Raw genomic sequence first — 18,066 nt, 5'->3', positions numbered from 1 at the left:
ACAATATACGTATATACAAGACTACTACAAAGTTTAACGAATATTAGAGTTTAACGAATAATAAGTTTAACAAATAATAAGTCTAATGATTAATAAGTTTAACGAATAGTAAGTTTAATGAATAGTATGTTTTACGAATAATAAGTTTAACGAATAATAAGTTTAATGAACGCTATTAATAATGTTCTTGGGTTCAAACGAATCCACATTCAACGGGATAACTCTTTGCTAAGCGTAGACTAATTTTAGGCGCAAAATACGATTGTCGAAATGCTCGATGTGACACTCTCCAAGGCAATCGCACAAATGCCAGCCTTGTGGAAATTTTCCTCGTTGTACGATGGCATTTGTTTTCTATAATCGTTTGAAAGCATCGAGAAAGTTTCAAACGCCGTTGCTAGGCAGTTTCTACTTGGAGTTTGTGTCCCATTATATTGGCACCTCCGTGGCAAAATCACACGTGGCTAGGCTTGCTCCCAAGGCCGTATTCCACCACAACCACATTTATCGGGAAAACTATGCAACCATTCCTGACCTTCTTTAGGCAAAACGTCCATCCTGTGACGTCACCTCAAGCCCAATCTCGCTTTCACAAATCTTGAACAATTACAATCAGATTGAATTTTTTTTTTTTTTTATTTATTTGTTGAAATTACAATAAATTCTCGCGTTGAGAATATCAGATTGAATGACAACAATTGCTTAATTACAGCTATGATAAAATCTAGGCTAGAGTATTAGAGGATGTTCCCAAAATTTCCAAGGAAAGGCTTCGGTTTTATATAAAAGGTATAGTATATATAAAATAAACAATATAGTTTTGTGTAGTAAAATTTAATCATTGTTAATTTTAATACAAAAGGCTGTGGTATATATGTAAATTTCCTAGCAAGGGACAGTTCCTATTGGGCATAAGAATATTTCCAACACGTAAAAGGCCGTTCAAATATGATAATAACTTATACTTCGTCGTAAATTCTGCAACTAGCAAGTATAATATTTTTTACAAGATAAGACAGATAGATGAATAAAATGAAATAGTGATATTCGATGTAGAAAACTCTACTTATTTGAATGTAATTTTATTTAATATCCGATTAAATGAGCTTTTATCGATTGAATCTACTTATCTGTATGTGAATTCATATTGTATAAATGAAAAATCATATGAAGTGGAAATAATTGATAGATGTTTATTATATATGAACACTTATCTTTTGACAAATTTACATAAGGAAGACAGTTTAATGAAATGATAAGAATAACCGGTCGAAATGTAAGGTAAAATGTGTCTCCGATCACGATGCAAAGAAATATCAAATTGATTAATTGTATCTTCCACTATTTACGAGAGTCTAAATCAAATCGTAATTGCAACTCGAGCATATACGTTAAAAAGTCCATATGTATACAGTTTACTTCATTAATTTCGTCACATTCTTAGTGTTCACTATACGCACAGAAGAGAAATCAGGCAAAGTATATATTTTTTCTTCACAAAAATGATCTTCCTGATATTCAATAACACATGTTGCAAATTTTTGTAAAACAAGAATGCAAGATATACGTTTCAATTATTGAATATTATTTTCTATTTAAAGTTGGAATAATTGACGAAATTAAAATCGTCTACAATGTATGCAGAATTTTAGATTTAGAATTTTAAATTAGAAATTTCGATTACTTTCACGAATAATCTGTCGGAATTAAATGAACGTCCTTGAGAAAAAAATATAGTAACGATTTGCTTAGTTTACATTTATTAGTAGATGCAATGGTGTGCGAATACTTTTTGCAGATATATCATAAGTAGTACATAATAATTATACGAACTACATATACTACTATTTTAAAATGCTAAAACAAGTTTTTAATTCATAACTAAATTATAATATTAATAAACGTATTTTTAGGTCTGAAATGCGTATGAAATACACAAGTACTTACGTAACGTCACTCCTGGGTCCTGTACACAAACACCACACGTGATCGCGTAGCAGACGACGAAGCGTACAGTCAGTATTGGGGTATCGGCTTTTATGCACGCGGAAGCTCGACAGTTCGTCAGTACAATTGATTTTCTCGTGTGCGTTAGTCTTAACTGATTGCATTTAGTAAAATAGTCACGATCTAACTCGAAGTGCTGGAATATATTATGGAGGAAAATAAAAAGACACCTTATTCGCATTCCGGTGACAAGGAGGAAGATGAGGTTAGATTATGTTTCGTTATGAATCATGGACAAATGAGGTTAAGAAATGTGTCAAAATGACAAGAATGAATATCGTATACTATCATATTGCGTATGATCGTGTTTTAATACTTCAAAGCAAGTGTAATCTTTTGTAGATATTATTGCTACCAGTTACTTATATTCTCCAAATTCCTGGGAAACAAATCAGGGCCAAATTAATACAAGCTTTCAATTACTGGTTAAAAATACCGCAAGATAAATTCCACGCTGTCGAAGATATTATACAGCTACTTCATACCTCCAGTCTCCTGTAAGTTTACGAATCACATATATTTTGAAAATATAAAATATCAACCAACATCTTCCCATTTTTTTCGATATTTTTTTCTTATTCGTGATTACATTAAAAATGGAAGGAAAAGATTATTGTAGTATTTACAAAATATTTATTTATTAATATTTCCAGAATTGATGACATTCAAGATAATTCAGTTTTAAGAAGGGGCATTCCTGTAGCTCATAATATTTATGGTGTAGCAAGTACAATAAATGCTTCAAATTATGGTTTATTTATCGCTTTAGAAAAAGTAATTGCTTTAAATCATCCTGAGGTAAACATGCTGTATAAAAATTCTCCTATCTTTGTTGTAGATTTTAATATTAATAAAATTATTTTAATAATATTAAAATTGATATTAGGGTATGCAAGTATATTTGCAGCAGTTATTAGAACTTCATAGAGGTCAGGGTATGGAACTGTATTGGAGAGATAATTATATATGTCCCTCTGAAACAGCGTATAAACAAATGATAATCAGAAGTAAGTTTTACGTAATTTATGTTAATTAATTCATGTGATTTCAATAACATATTTTTTCATTTTTTTCCTATAGAAACTGGTGGGCTTTTTAATATGGCTATAAGATTAATGCAATTATTTTCTGACTCTAAAGAAGATTACGTATCTTTAGTTAGTATGTTAGGACTTTACTTCCAAATTCGAGATGATTACTGTAACCTGTGTGTAAAAGAGGTAAGTTTCTAGATCTAATGAATAAATTGATATTGTGATATATATTAATAAATTTTATAGTATGCCCTTAATAAAAGTTATTGCGAAGATCTCTCAGAAGGAAAATTTAGTTTTCCCATTATACATGCTTTACGGACTCATCCAGAAGACAGACAAATATTAAGTATCCTTGACTCATAGATGTTATTTTTAAAATATATTTGAATATTATTATTCCTTAATCATTCTTAATAAAGATATTCTTAGACAGCGCACTAAGGATAACGAGGTAAAACGATATTGTGTTAGCTTGCTAGAAAAGTTTGGATCTTTCGCCTACACAAGAACCGTATTGGAAGATATGGACAAAGAAGTAAGGAAAAAGATTCAATGTCTAGGTGGAAATCCTTTATTAGTACGACTGTTAGATGAATTGATGAGCTGGAAACATCATGATTCTTAGCAACATGATAAAAATGATAAAAAAGAAGCACTTTGATTATATTTTACCATTTTCAATTATGTATATACGTATCTAAGTTATGTATATTTCATGTTTCCTATGATTAATAGATATCTGATAATTAAAACTAATAATCTTATATAATATTTGTAAGAGAAAAAAGTTATAGAGGTGCTTCTGATTCTTTTTCTTTGATATGTAAATAATACATATCATTAATGATTAAAATTATTTTAAAATTTATATATGAAGGATAATAGGTCATTTTTTTCCTTAGATCGTTTATTGAGTCATTGTAATTGAAATTCAAATGCTAGTTGCTATATAGAGTATACTACATGAAAATATTAACATAACATATTAAATTTTGTAATACAAAATGCAATGAATGAAATACTTTCCAGTAATACAAATGACTTAGTGTTTTAGTATAAGTCTGTCTGCATTTTTTTAATATTTATAAGTAAATATTTATAAGTATGCAAACACATATTTACTTTTTAAATTAAGTTCATTATTATGATTTCATATGTTTTTTACAAACAGTACAAATGTAGATTACTAGTTTTGCTAAATATGAAACTTAATAAATTGAGATTATTTTCAATTGCCTTTTAATATATATTTCATAACAGACAACTGTATATTGATTCTGATGGAATATTTTTAACAAAAGATTATCTCGATCATGGTAAATATCTAAAAAAGCTTAAGAATATTTTAAGAATATTGTATTTATAGAAGAAGAAAAATGAAATTAATTTATTATTTTATATAACTACTAATATGTTTATTGAACAAAGTGACTATCATTACTGTATCATATTCTTTATGTATTCGGAATGAAATAATGATAATAAATAAATCTGAATTTTCTTGTTATGAATGAAATGAAAGTTATTATAATAAAGAAGTAGTGTGAAATGATTTTAGCAATTACGTTTTCGCAACTTTTTATCATCATGTACAATAATTTAGTAAGTGCATTAAATAATATTGAATTTATAATTAGTATCAACTGCTTGTATGGAAATTTTATCATTGATTTGTACCTTATGGAATCATACATTGTACGAATTAGTAATGTGATATACTCAACATGTATTATTGCATACAAAACCATTTGTAATGAATAAATACATATATCTTCATTAAATTCAAGCAACACATATACGGGGTGTCCTATTTTAATCTCTCCAAGAAAATATATCGGGAGATATGAGAAATGTAAAAAGAATGTTTCAACCGAAAGTTATAGCATATTGAGGAGGACAGATTCCGTTGTCATTGTAATTAACCTGGCAATGATACTGAAAAATCTTCTTGAGGTTAACTTCGAATTTTTTAATTAGAACCTATATTTTTCAAACTTCTTTCACTAAATAACTTTCCTTCCTTTCGACTTTAAGGCATAAAATTTTTTTTTTTTTTTATTTATTTATTTACATTTTACAATTTGTCCAGTAGGACATTTGGTAAAATATTATAGCGGTATACTAATATAACATGTGGGTGGCTACCCCCAGCGAGGTACCATCATCGTGTTTGTTAGGTTATGTCCTTTGTGAGATTTGTTGGGTGTTTCCTTTTTAATCTTCTTTTTAAGGCATAAAATGACACATAAGAATTATTTGTAGTCGAAACTATAGCCGTATGAAACAAAATCAATCTCGAAATCTTGTTTGAGATTTCCGATTCTAAAGTATTTTCGGGATCTGTTCTATCCGACCCGATCTTTTTCTGATCTGTCCCGAACATTGGATTCCCAACATTTTCGGTATCTTGCACACCCTTACAAAAAGATTATGTTTTGAATCGAAAATCGGGTTCTGAAATAATAGTACCCAAATATGTTTATGCGTTGACAAACTTTCGGAATTCTGACCGGCAGCCGAAAGAAATTTTCGACACGATTCGACCCGACCTTGTAATTTTGGGTACTCGCACATCCCTAATTGTGGTATCAATAAATACGTGGTATAAATGTTATATAATACTGAGTATTAGAAATTTTTATTTTTACGTAATAGTCATTTGAATAATCGTATGTTGTACTAAGTATGATGATATAGGTGGGTTTATTTCTGTCTCCATTCGAGCAAGTAAAAATATAAATGAACACTCACTCATACAATTGTTAACAAATGTAACAACGTGTTGCATAAATAGTAAGTTGTAACAAACAATTACAGTGTTTTTTCGAAGCTATTTAAATACAAACGTCTACTTTAGGCTCTATAAGCTATTATTATTTCTACAATTACATGTTTATAAATTAGTATGACACGCATAAAACTAAATGTGCTGTTTACTAACGAAATGTATCACATACTCTATTAATCACTTATATTATTATTCATCATGAATTTGAGATTGCATTTTTCGTTACTATATTTTAAACGGTAATAAATTAAAAATTTTCGCATAATAAAGTACCAACATTTAATGAAATTTGAAATATAAAATTTCACGAATAAAAATTATTTTAACAAAATTTAATTACATTCATATATAAGTGAAAGATGTATAGTTTTGTTAAAGAAATGTTTTAATTCTATAATCTTCTCTATCATATATAAGTTCTTTTAATCTTTATAAAACCATATATATTTATTTTATTAAGTAAAAGCTCTCAAATTTATGATTGTATTTCTTATCCATAACTTTTTTTTTTTAGAGCGCATCTACATACACCGAACCTCTTTTTACATCGCTTTTCACACAAACTACAACCGATTACAATTAATCATTTAAAAACATCTATTAGTGACATATAAACAAAAATGTCATATTATACCTCAGAGTACGACAGACTGTTAACAGTTTTCTTTTAATTAACATCCGAACGAACGCTTAACGCAGTGCTCACACTTATCGAAAGGAACTCTGATCGATTAAAGGCCGATTTTGCAGGAATGTTCCTTTTCTCTATTCTACTTCAACAGTATATATCGACTCGTAGGAAGTCGGAGCTACGCAAAAAGAAAACAATAAACCTCGAGCAACCTTCAATTTCACGTATTTCTGTTTTACTGCGTGGATCTTTGGTCGAATTTTTCAACGTTACTTGTAACTTGTTTATCCGCCCTCGAACATCACTTTTCGCCCGTAAACTTCGTTCAAAAAGTTCCACTCTTCCTATTTTTACAAACTTTCCAAACACGCAGACCTCTCGCTTTTCTTCCTGTATATTATGTTTTCGTAAAGACACCAGCAGCCTTTGTACGACGCGGAAAAAGCCAAAATTTTGGTGTTGCTTGCGAAACGCCAAAATCAGCAGCATTCCCTCTGTTCGCCATCAACGACTAAGATACCGTTGCAATCTGACATGTCCTTTGTTCCGGTTCACTGTTCTCGTCCGATTCGCTCGCCCACGAGGGTTGACGTTCGTGTCATATTTCCCCGTCGCTATCTCCCACTCGGCCAGTTGGTCCCGACAAGCCGTCGTCCAACACTTCCGTCACCTTGCACCATACACTTGCTTTTAGAAAACGATCTTTTCTTTGTAGTTGGGGAAACGAATTGATATTATGTAGGATAAATAAAACATTAGGAGATGAACTGAATGATAAATACCTTACATTTACGAAAAGACAGTGAGCGAGACGGCAAGTGAGGACTAGAGGAATACTCTTTTTCACTCACCGTTACGCATTGCTGTATGATCTTATTTGTACAGCTACAATAATCGTGAAAGGATTTACAATAGTAATCATTTACAAAAATATTTGTTTTGAAATTCATTTTTTTCCAAAATAATAAAGCATAATCTATGAAGACTCTGTTGAGTTATGTATGAAAAACCATGTTACATAAAAGTGTTTATCACTTTCAGCTTCACAAACTTGAGCTGGAATCGCGTTCAAGCAACTGAAATGCTGTCCGCAAGGTGGATGGGCGCGTAGCCCTATAGAAAAAGCCGACCTGTTTGCTAAATACTTGTCTAAAGTATTCAAAGCTGCCGCGGACGTTACTGAATACCTGCACACCCCCTTCCAAATGTTCCCCCCCCCTATTGTACCCTTCACTTCTGCAGAGACTACAGAATCAATCAGTCGCCTAAATCCCAAGAAAGCAGCAGGGCACGACCTAATAGGCAATAAAGCAATCAAGGAACTTCCCTTAAAAGGGATTGCACTCATCACATCGATTTTTAATGCTGTCCTTCGCCTTGAACACTATCCTAAGGCCTGAAAATCTCACTGACTACCCTCATCCCTAAACCCAATAAACCGATATATAAAACTAGCTCCTATCGCCCAATCAGTCTTTTACCTACCCTGTCTAAACTATTCGAGAAGATGCTTACGAATCGACTCCTTCCACTCCTAGAGGACTTGAAAACACTCCCAGATCACCAATTCGGCTTCCGAAAACAACATTCAACAGTAGAGCAAATCCACCGCATAACTCATACGATCAGCCAAACACTCGAAAAGAAAAAATATTGCTCAGCGGTTTTCCTAGACATCCAACAGGCATTCGACAAAGTATGGCATGAAGGGCTACTATACAAGCTTAAAAAGATCCTACCTCACCCCTACTACTCCATCCTAAAATCCTACCTAACCAATAGACAATTCATGGTTAAATGCCTAGACGCCACTTCCGCAACATTCCCAATAGAATCCGGCATACCCCAAGGTAGTGTCCTCGGACCCCTACTGTACTCCATCTACACTGCCGATCTACCTATATCAAACGAGATAACAATAGCAACATTTGCAGACGACACAGCGCTATTAGCTACCCACGCAGACCCGGTAATAGCCTCATCCACTCTCCAGCGAAGTCTCGACTCCATGGAAAAGTGGTTTCACAAATGGGGCTTCACAGTCAACGAAAAGAAATCCTCACATGTAACCTTCACGCTCCGAAAACAAACCTGCCCCCAGGTCACCATCAACAATGCAACAGTTCCTAGCAGGGACACAGTCCGATACCTGGGCATGACCCTATACAGGAGACTAACGTGGAAGACACACATCTCAGATAAAACGAAGCAACTAAAGGACAAACTAAAAAAACTCTATTGGCTCACGGGCCGACGCTCCAAACTAAACATACAGAATAAAATTACCCTCTACAAGACCGTAATAAAACCTGTCTGGACCTACGGAATCCAACTATGGGGAACAGCAAGTAACTCCAACATCGAAATACTCCAATGCTTCCAATCGAAAACGCTAAGATCCTTAATAGACGCACCTTGGTATGTTACCAACGAATTAATACATCGCGACCTCAAGATACCTACAGTCAAAGAGGAAATAGCAAAATATAGCGACAGATATAGCAAAAGAGTCGACAAACATCGAAACCCCCTAATCACTGGACTACTTGATACGACGGATCAGATTCGCAGGCTGAAGAGGCACTACCCGCTAGACCTAAACGCTAGATTCATTTAGTTATCCAAATTAAGCATATGCACTTACTTATAATACTTATAAATTATACTTATCTATAATAAGCATTAACTTATTATAAATAAATAGCCATGTCACTGCGCCACGCCAGAAAAATTACTGAAAATTCTCAACTCGAGAATTGATTGTAATTTCAACAAATAAATAAAAAAAATAACATGTGGATGGCTACCCCCAGCGGGTACCATCTTCGAGTTTGACTATTTTATTTCTTTAGTGAGGTCAGTGGGGTGTTTTCTTTGTAGTTTTCTTTCTATGAGAGTTTTGCTCGCTTCAGCAGCCAGCTGGTTTGGATGTGTTGTCGTTCTTTTCTTGTATGATATGTATTTACGTTTTTTCTTCTAGTTCTAAGTAGTTATACCAAGTGCATACGTTCAGAATGTGAATTTAACGTCCCTGTTAATCTGCTGGCAATGAACAATTTAGAAAACTACCATCGTGAAACTCTTGAATATAGGGTCCACGATACTGCTGAAAATAATCAAGTACTCGCAGACAGATTAAGCTTCTTAGGACAGAAACCGATTCAATTACATGCATCCACTACCAGAAATGTTATATTTCCTAGCAAAAAACAAACTATTATAATCGATTCTGTTGAAGACGTCAATAAAAAATTACGCTTGTATCTTAGATAAAATAATTGGCCAAGATGCTATATGATTTTGGAAGTCGAAACAACTCTAGAATAAATCTTAGTAGCAATTTCGAGGTTAACAGAAACGATTCAGAGAACATAGACGAATTACAAAAAATAAAAGCTATTGTCAACAATTTAGTTAAAAATTTTAATCGCATCCCGATTGGTGAACATCCTTACGTAGACAAAGAAATAATACCATTTAAAGGAAAGTGCTGCTTAAAACAATGCGTGCCCAGAGGACCAAAGAAATGGGCCTATAAGGCTCTTTTATTGTGCGATTCGACTCGATTTCGACTTCGATTTATATCAAGAACGAAAAAGGAATCAGTAGGAAAAGAGGGCGTCCTAGTTCAACTTTGATAGATAAACAAATAGAACAGAAAAAATAAAGAGGACTAAGTGCAACAATTCCATCGAAAAACGTGCGAATGGATGAAATAGCGCATTGGCCAATCTTTTCGGATAAGAGGGGAAGCTGCAGAAAGCCGGGATGCGAAGGGATACCAGCGTAACCGTTGTACGCCGTTGTGACTCCAAAGTTACAAAGCATAATCGTTATAATAAAATCGCTGAAACTATTAAATTCATCGTTAATTTGTATTCAGAGATATATATTTATTGATTGAAAAAGACTGAACATTTTGTTACTTAAACTATTCCATCTTTTGTTCTATTCTTCAAGTTCAGATATTTAAATATCTTTTTTTTAGAAAAGTAAAAATATTTTACTTCATGTAACGCAAATAAATAAATGAAATAGTAACTTAGTGGTATAGTATATAGCAATAGAGCAACTTGTATAGTTACACGTTACAGAGTCAATAGGTGCCTCGGTAAAATATGGTGTACACGAGCAAACATTACCTTTACAAAATATGTTTACGTATGAAGAACTGAAGTTAAAAAAAATTGTCTACATTCGTAAGATGTTTTAAGTACGTAAAAACTTGCGTTATTTTATATATACTTTATGTTGCAAAATGATAATTAATTGCATAGCAAAGTAAAATGTTGAAAGACTTTTTGTTAGACTATGTTAGAATTTTATATCAATTGGAATAATGAAAAGGATTTATTGAATATGCACAAATATACTGACGTCAACATGCTTGTATAATTTAGGCAAATGAGAAGACTAAAAGAAATAGAGAATGTTAATGTGGCGGCACTCAACAGCAAATACCACCACTAAATTGGACGACGGCAGCGCAGTGGTTAGCGCCTTAGGTTACGAACGTCCGGAACCCGGGTTTAAATCCCGGCGACCGGGTTTTTTTTTCTTCTACGCATCAAAAACGGAAGAAAATCAGCAGCAGCGATAGTACCCTAGCAGCGACATCTGCAGCCAGCAGCTACAATTATCACGGACAACACTTTTGCACCTCATTAATATAAATATTAATTTTATTTCATTTGAAACCATACTTGAAATTATAATTAACAGTATCGTCTTTATTCATCATACACAGCACTGAACAAAATTACAAGATATCTTATATTTAAAGGAGGAAAATGTACATTTTATACATATATTGAATATTATTTATTATGCTTGTATGCAACAAAAAAGTTAGCGAAAGAAATATTGTAAATCTGAACTGACTTTTGCTGAATAAAATTACAAGTCACTCAGCGCTTTTTTGTTTGTCGCTTTTCATGTGACATTGTAAGAAATTTATTTCTGTTTCTTCAAAATTGCCGTCGCCTATTTGATGGAAATTAAGTAATATTCACTTATTTATAATACTTACTTATAAATTATACTTATCTATAATAAGTATTAACTTATTATAAATAATCAGCCATGTCACTGCGCCACGCCAGAAAAATTACTGAAAATTCTCAACGCGAGAATTGATTGTAATTTTAATAAATAAATGAAAAAAAATTTTATGGAAACTTCAGCCTTGAACATAGAGAGCGGTAAATGATAAGCCATAAGCAGAAAACAAATAATGACACAGCCACTAATGTCAAATGCTCCAAATTTCAATTTTATCGCTTACCGCCTATCGCTTATCGCTTTCTATACGTTCAGAGTCTACGTTTCTTTTTCTCTCAACACGCTGAACGTTGATAATGCAAACGTAGCATTATTTGCCTTTAAAAGTAATCACACCACCGTGGAGTTATCCGTATTCAACGTGTTGAGATCATGGAAATAGTAAACTCCATCCAACAAGGCCGTCCAACTTGAATATTTTTTCATCGTAAAAAATGGCACTTTTCCATTTTTTCATCCAGTGGAATATTCAAATTTTTGCGTTTAATATATTCGCTTTCTTATAGAATACGACGATTTATTTCGCATTCCTTTTAAAATTCGAAGTAACACGCAGAACTGCTCGTTTATAGCGTTCGGGTGTAATAGGAGGTCTCTCATTCCTTTTAGTTTTCCTATAAGCTCCTGGCGTTTTTAATACAATATACATGTCGCAGATGAAAGGACATCGGGACCTTTCTTTAGAATTTTTTTTTTTTATTATTTAATTTGTACTTTACAATTTGTCCAGCTGGACATTTGGTAATTTTTCTAACTTAATCCCGTGGTCCGTGGATTCGTTGTCGAACCTGAATTCGTTGTCATCGGCATCTCGACCATCCTATCGCCGCTATTACTTGTAGCCTCTATATCCGCGATGGTAAATTTGAGTAAAGGTTCATCGAACGCCCAAAATTCCAACCTTAATCCGGGCACAACATATTTAATAATTTCACAATTTTATTATACCCTTTTCTCTCTCGTAATCTAATTTTCTCAAGTTTTTAATACAATGTACATATACTGCACACCACACATATTTAACAATTTCGAAACTCTGCTATACTTTTCTGTCTGTAACAAAACGATTTAGTTAACTTCACTTTTTAGAAAATTTTCTTCGACCCATTAAATTTTTTTCTTTTAAATAATTGCATTAAATATCATGAATAAATTATAGATTTCCGTTTCTGTATCTACTCGCAATCGAATAATTACTGATAGAAATGAGGGGTACATGTTTGTAGTGGTTAGTTGTGATGATAGTGCGCCACTGCTGGAGTAGTAGCAGGGATAGGTTCTGCTGCGAGTGTAGAAGATGTCGTCGCTGCTGAGGGTACTGTGCTGTTTTTCTTCTCATTTTTGCCGGGATTTTTGAACCCGAGTCCCGAACGTTCGTAACCTAAGGCGCTAACCACTGCGCTGTCGTCGTCCGACACTACTTGGTGTCGAGTGCCGTTACAGAAATAAGGATGGAAAATTAGTCAAGTACCTTATAATTTTGTCCAACCAAAGTCAGTTCCAATTTGCATACATCTCTTTCCCTAACTTTTGTATATCATATGAGGAAATTTTGTATGTCCATTGTGCAGATAATACGTAACATAAAAATACCCTTATTGAGCCGTGAGATTCCGAACAGTCATTATATGGACAACAAACGTGTTAGATAATCTGTGAGTTATACTTAAGGCTAGTAACGTTATTGCTTTGTTTGTCTTATGTGTAAATAGGTCCAGTATACAAATATTTATGTAAAGTGTCATAATTTTGTCCAGCACTGACCTTTAGATTTTGTTCTAATATTACAATTATTCAAATTGTTATAAAAATTTGTTAGTAATTTAATTTTTACTTTTTTTCTTTATTCTGTTACTGAAAGTGCTTGATTTTTTAAAATAATAATTATTAGAGGTGTCTCACTACGCAATGACATTCGAGAGAAATGATACAATTATTAAAATGTAATAAAATATCTTCAAAATAAGATTCAGTTAGAGAAATTTCTATCGAATTTATTTATAAATATTTTTTATACCTGTGGCTTGATGCAAGAAGCGTCTATGTCATATTTTTGCAGAAATGAGCTAATTGCGGTATTGAGTTTATAAACAATTGTATATTATATATAAAAAACGACAATTTCAAATCTTATCTAGAAATGACTGTAATGGCATTTGTATACGCTAATGTCAAAATCTTTCATAAAATAAATCTTCCACAAAAAATGCCAAAATGAACATAAAAACATAAATAGCAGAAGTCTTAATTCTCTTCTGTTGTATTAGAAAGAAAAAGTGAAATAACAGAGATTATCTGTACATTAATTTTTTAACATATTTAAGTGCAAATCTCAACTTTATAAATTGGCACTTCTTGCACCAAACTACAAATATAAACTTCCATTTTTGATATTTAGTGTTGTACTTCTAACATCTTTTACTAGATATATAAATTAATCCAACGCTTTCAGATTTACCTATACCTAATTAATGTTTAGATTAGTGTCAGTAACTAGTGTTTTATGGCAATAGTAAAAAATCCTATTTATGTAATTTATATTAAATTTTAACATATGCAAGAAATACAATTTACGAATTTAAGTGATACTTGGATTGCAATTTTAATATTACTAACGTACAATTGGAAGAACAACTGTTGAATTTTATATTATAACCTTCAAGAGTTAATTATATTGGAGACAACTCATTAGTAAAACGTATACATATTAAACACTTGTTTGTAACTTCCTTTTTTTATATTCTATATGGAATTCATTGCGCAGTCTATGAGAATAAAGATAAAATGAAGTAAAGTAAAATAAAATAAAAGTAATAACAAATTTTTGTAAAAATGTAAAATAAAAAATAGATATTATTACGTGAAGCTACTAAAATTATAGTAAGGAAATTAATGCTAATATAGTGACTAGAAAATTAAGTTTATTTAAAATTTAAGTTTCTCTAGCATTCTTCAGTGAATAAGTTGTTTAATAAACTGATAATGAAAAAGATCAATTCATGCTGTTTTCTAACCATTATTCTTTTCTCAATAAATTGATTAACAAAATAATGACAATCTGGACATATTTTCGTTTAACATCTCTGTGCGTCTCTACGTATTTATATTAGTGGCATATTGCGAAAAGTGACTTGCAATTTCTAAATATTTGATACGTTTTATCGCATTATTTGATCAATTTGATTCAGATTGATAAATTTTTCACTATTAACCTAAAGCATGGAATGTACATATGGCCATCAAAATCCAAAATTTTTCGCGAAAAGGAATATCAAAATTACCTCTAAGCTTACCTTTCTAAGAGCAACTATCCAAGAACTCAGCATCAATCACATCTTAAATTTTAGGAGACAATTACATATCTAATTCCAAATTATATATCCAAGAAACATAAAAAATCCTAGAATTTTGTTTAATTAAGCACGATAATACACAGCACCGTATATTTATATCTACGGAAAAAGTTGGCCATTTTCTATGCAAGAAGAAGACGATGTAGTAAAACAATGTATTATTAATCCTTAAACTGTAAAGATAGGTATTTCATCGCTAAGTTTCTCACAAGATAGCAGGTAGAAAACGTCTTTCCATCTTTTTTTGTCTAAAAAGGTTATTGGGTATGAAAACCTATGTTTACAAGAATAGATATATGCATCAGTTTATCGTCAAACATGTGAAGTGAAACCTACAGAGGATGCAGAATACCAACGTTTACACTTTACCTATACATTTCATGTAGGTAAATAGTTTCGTTGACAAATTTATGTTGTGATTAAATTTACCTATAGATTATTACAATTATTATTTATATTTTTTGCATCAACGTTTATGTTGAAAATGACAACATGAGTTCGTGCTCGCCATCCATATGCAGATGCGTTAGTTGTAAGAAATAGTAACTAGAAGATAATCCTAGTTACAATCGATAGATTTAATCGATAGGCTTAAGATGCTTTTTTGTTTTTATCCCTAGTTTTCGTAAGCGCGTGCAATAAAGGTTTTTTTCGCTCACAACGGTGTGATGGATTTATCCATTCAATAAAATAAAAACTATTGTGATCCTACCTCTGAGTATAGAAATAACAACAGTTTATAATCAAACATTTCTATTTGAACATTAAACATTTTTTATTTAAGGTACCTTTAAAATTTACGGTTCTGTAAGCCGCAAATCCAAGCATTTAATTTGAATGAATAAATGCGACATACTTCTTTCTTATGAAAGCATGATCCTTAAACATATTAATTTACCGATAGATTTTTAGTTTATAATAATTCATTTAAAAATTATAATTGTTTATCCATACCAATGCACTTCACATGTTTTACTGTGTATCCTTTACAATAAGATGTATTTGGATAAAGTATTTTGCAAAAGTTTTAGGATAACCTTAATTTAGGATATCTGAAGATGTTATATAAATTTTGGGGGATTTTTTTAACAAGAATTACCTACTGAAAAATGTGCCGAACACGAGAAAATCTACGTTTACAGTTTCAGAATATGTAAAAATGTTTACAGTCTAAGAATGAAAAAAAGATCTCAAAATTAATCAGCTAGCGATAATCTTACTGCTTCAAGCGGCAATGTCACAGTTTTCAACTCTGTCATTAACAATAACAGTAATAATGATATTATCGATAATAGGAGCGTCAGATCTACCACGGCAGTAAGTTTTTAGAATCTACGAGTAGAAAATCGGAGCAAAAGAATTTTATTCATATCTTCTAAAATCTCTGTTGACAATTCCAATAATGGAAAATCGGTATCCTCTGATTAAGAATAATACTATTATAAAAAGCAGAGAACATTATTATGTCAAAAGTAACAAGAAACCCAAACGTAATCAATTATTAAATAGTTTTAGAAAAAATGGATGATATGTTTAAGCCTAACAGATAAAATTGAGTAATAAAATTGATAACGGTTTCATATTAAATTACGACCAATTTCAAAGTTTCTTAGAAAACACGTTCGGTGCAGAAAATCCGACCATTATTGCTAAAGAATACACCTTTAATATAAGCCACGATATATTGTAAATATTAAAAAATTAAAAGATATCTATCTGAAATGCCATCTTGTTAACCTAAACAATGCCTGAATGAAGGCTCATTGAATTGGTTATCCGAACGAGACAATGATACATTTAAGTTAAAGTTAAGTTAAAGTCCTTTTATGTCTTTTTCTAATCTCTTGGAACGTGGCCATTTGTTTTCTCTTTTCCTACCTTCATGTTATTAAAATTTTATCAACAGAATAGGAATGGTGTATAAAACTTTGTATCTAATGAAATATCTGTGTAGTAACAGCGATATTGAAATTGTTTTCTAATAGTAAAAACAGAAGTAAACACCTTAACAGTAAATAACAACAAAAGATCAATCACATTAAATTGCACATTAAATTAACATTACATTACATTTTCTTCGCGTTAAATGCTAAAAAGTTTCAAAAATCTGTTCCATTTTTGAAATAATATATTTATAATATAGTTAATATACTTATAATTTCTTAATTTTTCTTAACTTTTTATTTTTATACAGCCCTTACCATTGTTTATTATATTGTTATATATATTGTTATTTTCATTGATACTACTTAAGAATTTCGTATTTTTGAATACTTCGTGTCTTCAGTTTAGAATAAATGTTTGATTCAAATGATGTGTAGGATGGCATTACTAGAACAATGAAAGAATTAGCCACGTCTGTAGTAATATTTGTAATGATATTAAATTACATTTCCACAATAGTAACTCCAGGATTTTCAATTTCAATCTCCTAATGCAAAGGGCAGGAACTTACGTGTTTACCTCATTCACTTACCAGAACTTCTTCGAAGCGATCATAATTTTCGGGCCTAGTACTTAGAAGACTTTCGCCAACCGAATCCATGGCATTACTCATCTGGCAGGAACCACGGCCCACCAAAGCACTGGACGCAATATGCAGCAAGGATAGCACTGCCAAAAGTCCGGCTGCGGATATAACAGCAAAAGGAAAATAACGAGAAATATTTTTTTCATCTGCTTTCGACGTTGTTACTTTGCATTAAATTCTTGCCAGGTTCTTTTCAACATCTCGTTGAATACCTTTACTCTTACCAGGACACAGAACGTTGCTATGTTGCTGATAAGAGTAATTTAAAAGTTATTTTTTCTTATTTTTTAATCGATTGTTTACAGTCTCATTAACCACTATGATACACTGTGTTTCATAATTACAAAATCACTCGAAATTTTCAATTTTTGTGTTTTATTCTACGGGGTGGTTGGTAACTGGTGGTACAAGCGGAAAGGGGGTGATTCTACGTGAAAAAAGAAGACGAAAATATAGAATAAAAATTTTTTTTTCTTTTTTTTTAAATTTTTCCATCGAGACAACGATCTACAGTGAGATCCGTTATAACGAGACGTGATAATGTGCACGCGTACCGAGCGAAAATTCAAAGTCGATTTTCTCGAAAACAAAGCCTCAAACGAAAAATTGTTATTCTATATTTTCGACTTCCTTTTTCGCGTAGAATCACCCCCTTTTTG

The 18,066-nt window shown here is 31.8% G+C and overlaps 2 protein-coding genes across 4 annotated transcripts in view; one reads left to right on the top strand and one right to left on the bottom strand.

The window, feature by feature from the left end:
• Nucleotides 1–2,047: 2,047 nt before the first annotated feature.
• On the top strand, nt 2,048–3,916 carry LOC117206461 (geranylgeranyl pyrophosphate synthase). Its single transcript, XM_033445808.1, has 7 exons — nt 2,048–2,212; nt 2,350–2,504; nt 2,661–2,805; nt 2,894–3,014; nt 3,088–3,227; nt 3,288–3,390; nt 3,464–3,916. The coding sequence occupies exons 1-7, from the start codon at nt 2,156–2,158 to the stop codon at nt 3,667–3,669; spliced, it is 927 nt and encodes a 308-aa protein (XP_033301699.1). The 5' UTR covers nt 2,048–2,155; the 3' UTR covers nt 3,670–3,916.
• A 2,436-nt stretch (nt 3,917–6,352) lies between these two features.
• LOC117206462 overlaps nt 6,353–18,066 on the bottom strand; it is a 41,003-nt gene continuing 29,289 nt past the window's right edge. For 2 of the 3 annotated variants that reach the window (XM_033445809.1, XM_033445810.1), the window contains exons 4-5: nt 17,354–17,505; nt 6,353–7,133 (exon numbers count right to left, since the gene is read on the bottom strand). In XM_033445809.1, the coding sequence (XP_033301700.1) occupies nt 7,062–7,133; nt 17,354–17,505 (224 nt within the window). In that variant the 3' untranslated portion in view covers nt 6,353–7,061. Of the gene's footprint in view, nt 7,134–17,341; nt 17,506–18,066 lie in introns of those variants that run through there. The other variant, XM_033445811.1, reaches the window with a different exon arrangement.

The sequence above is a fragment of the Bombus bifarius genome, unplaced genomic scaffold (genome assembly GCF_011952205.1).
Source record: "Bombus bifarius isolate JDL3187 unplaced genomic scaffold, Bbif_JDL3187 scf7180000008007, whole genome shotgun sequence".
Taxonomy (NCBI): domain Eukaryota; kingdom Metazoa; phylum Arthropoda; class Insecta; order Hymenoptera; family Apidae; genus Bombus; species Bombus bifarius.
This window is presented reverse-complemented; position numbering and strand designations above follow the sequence as displayed.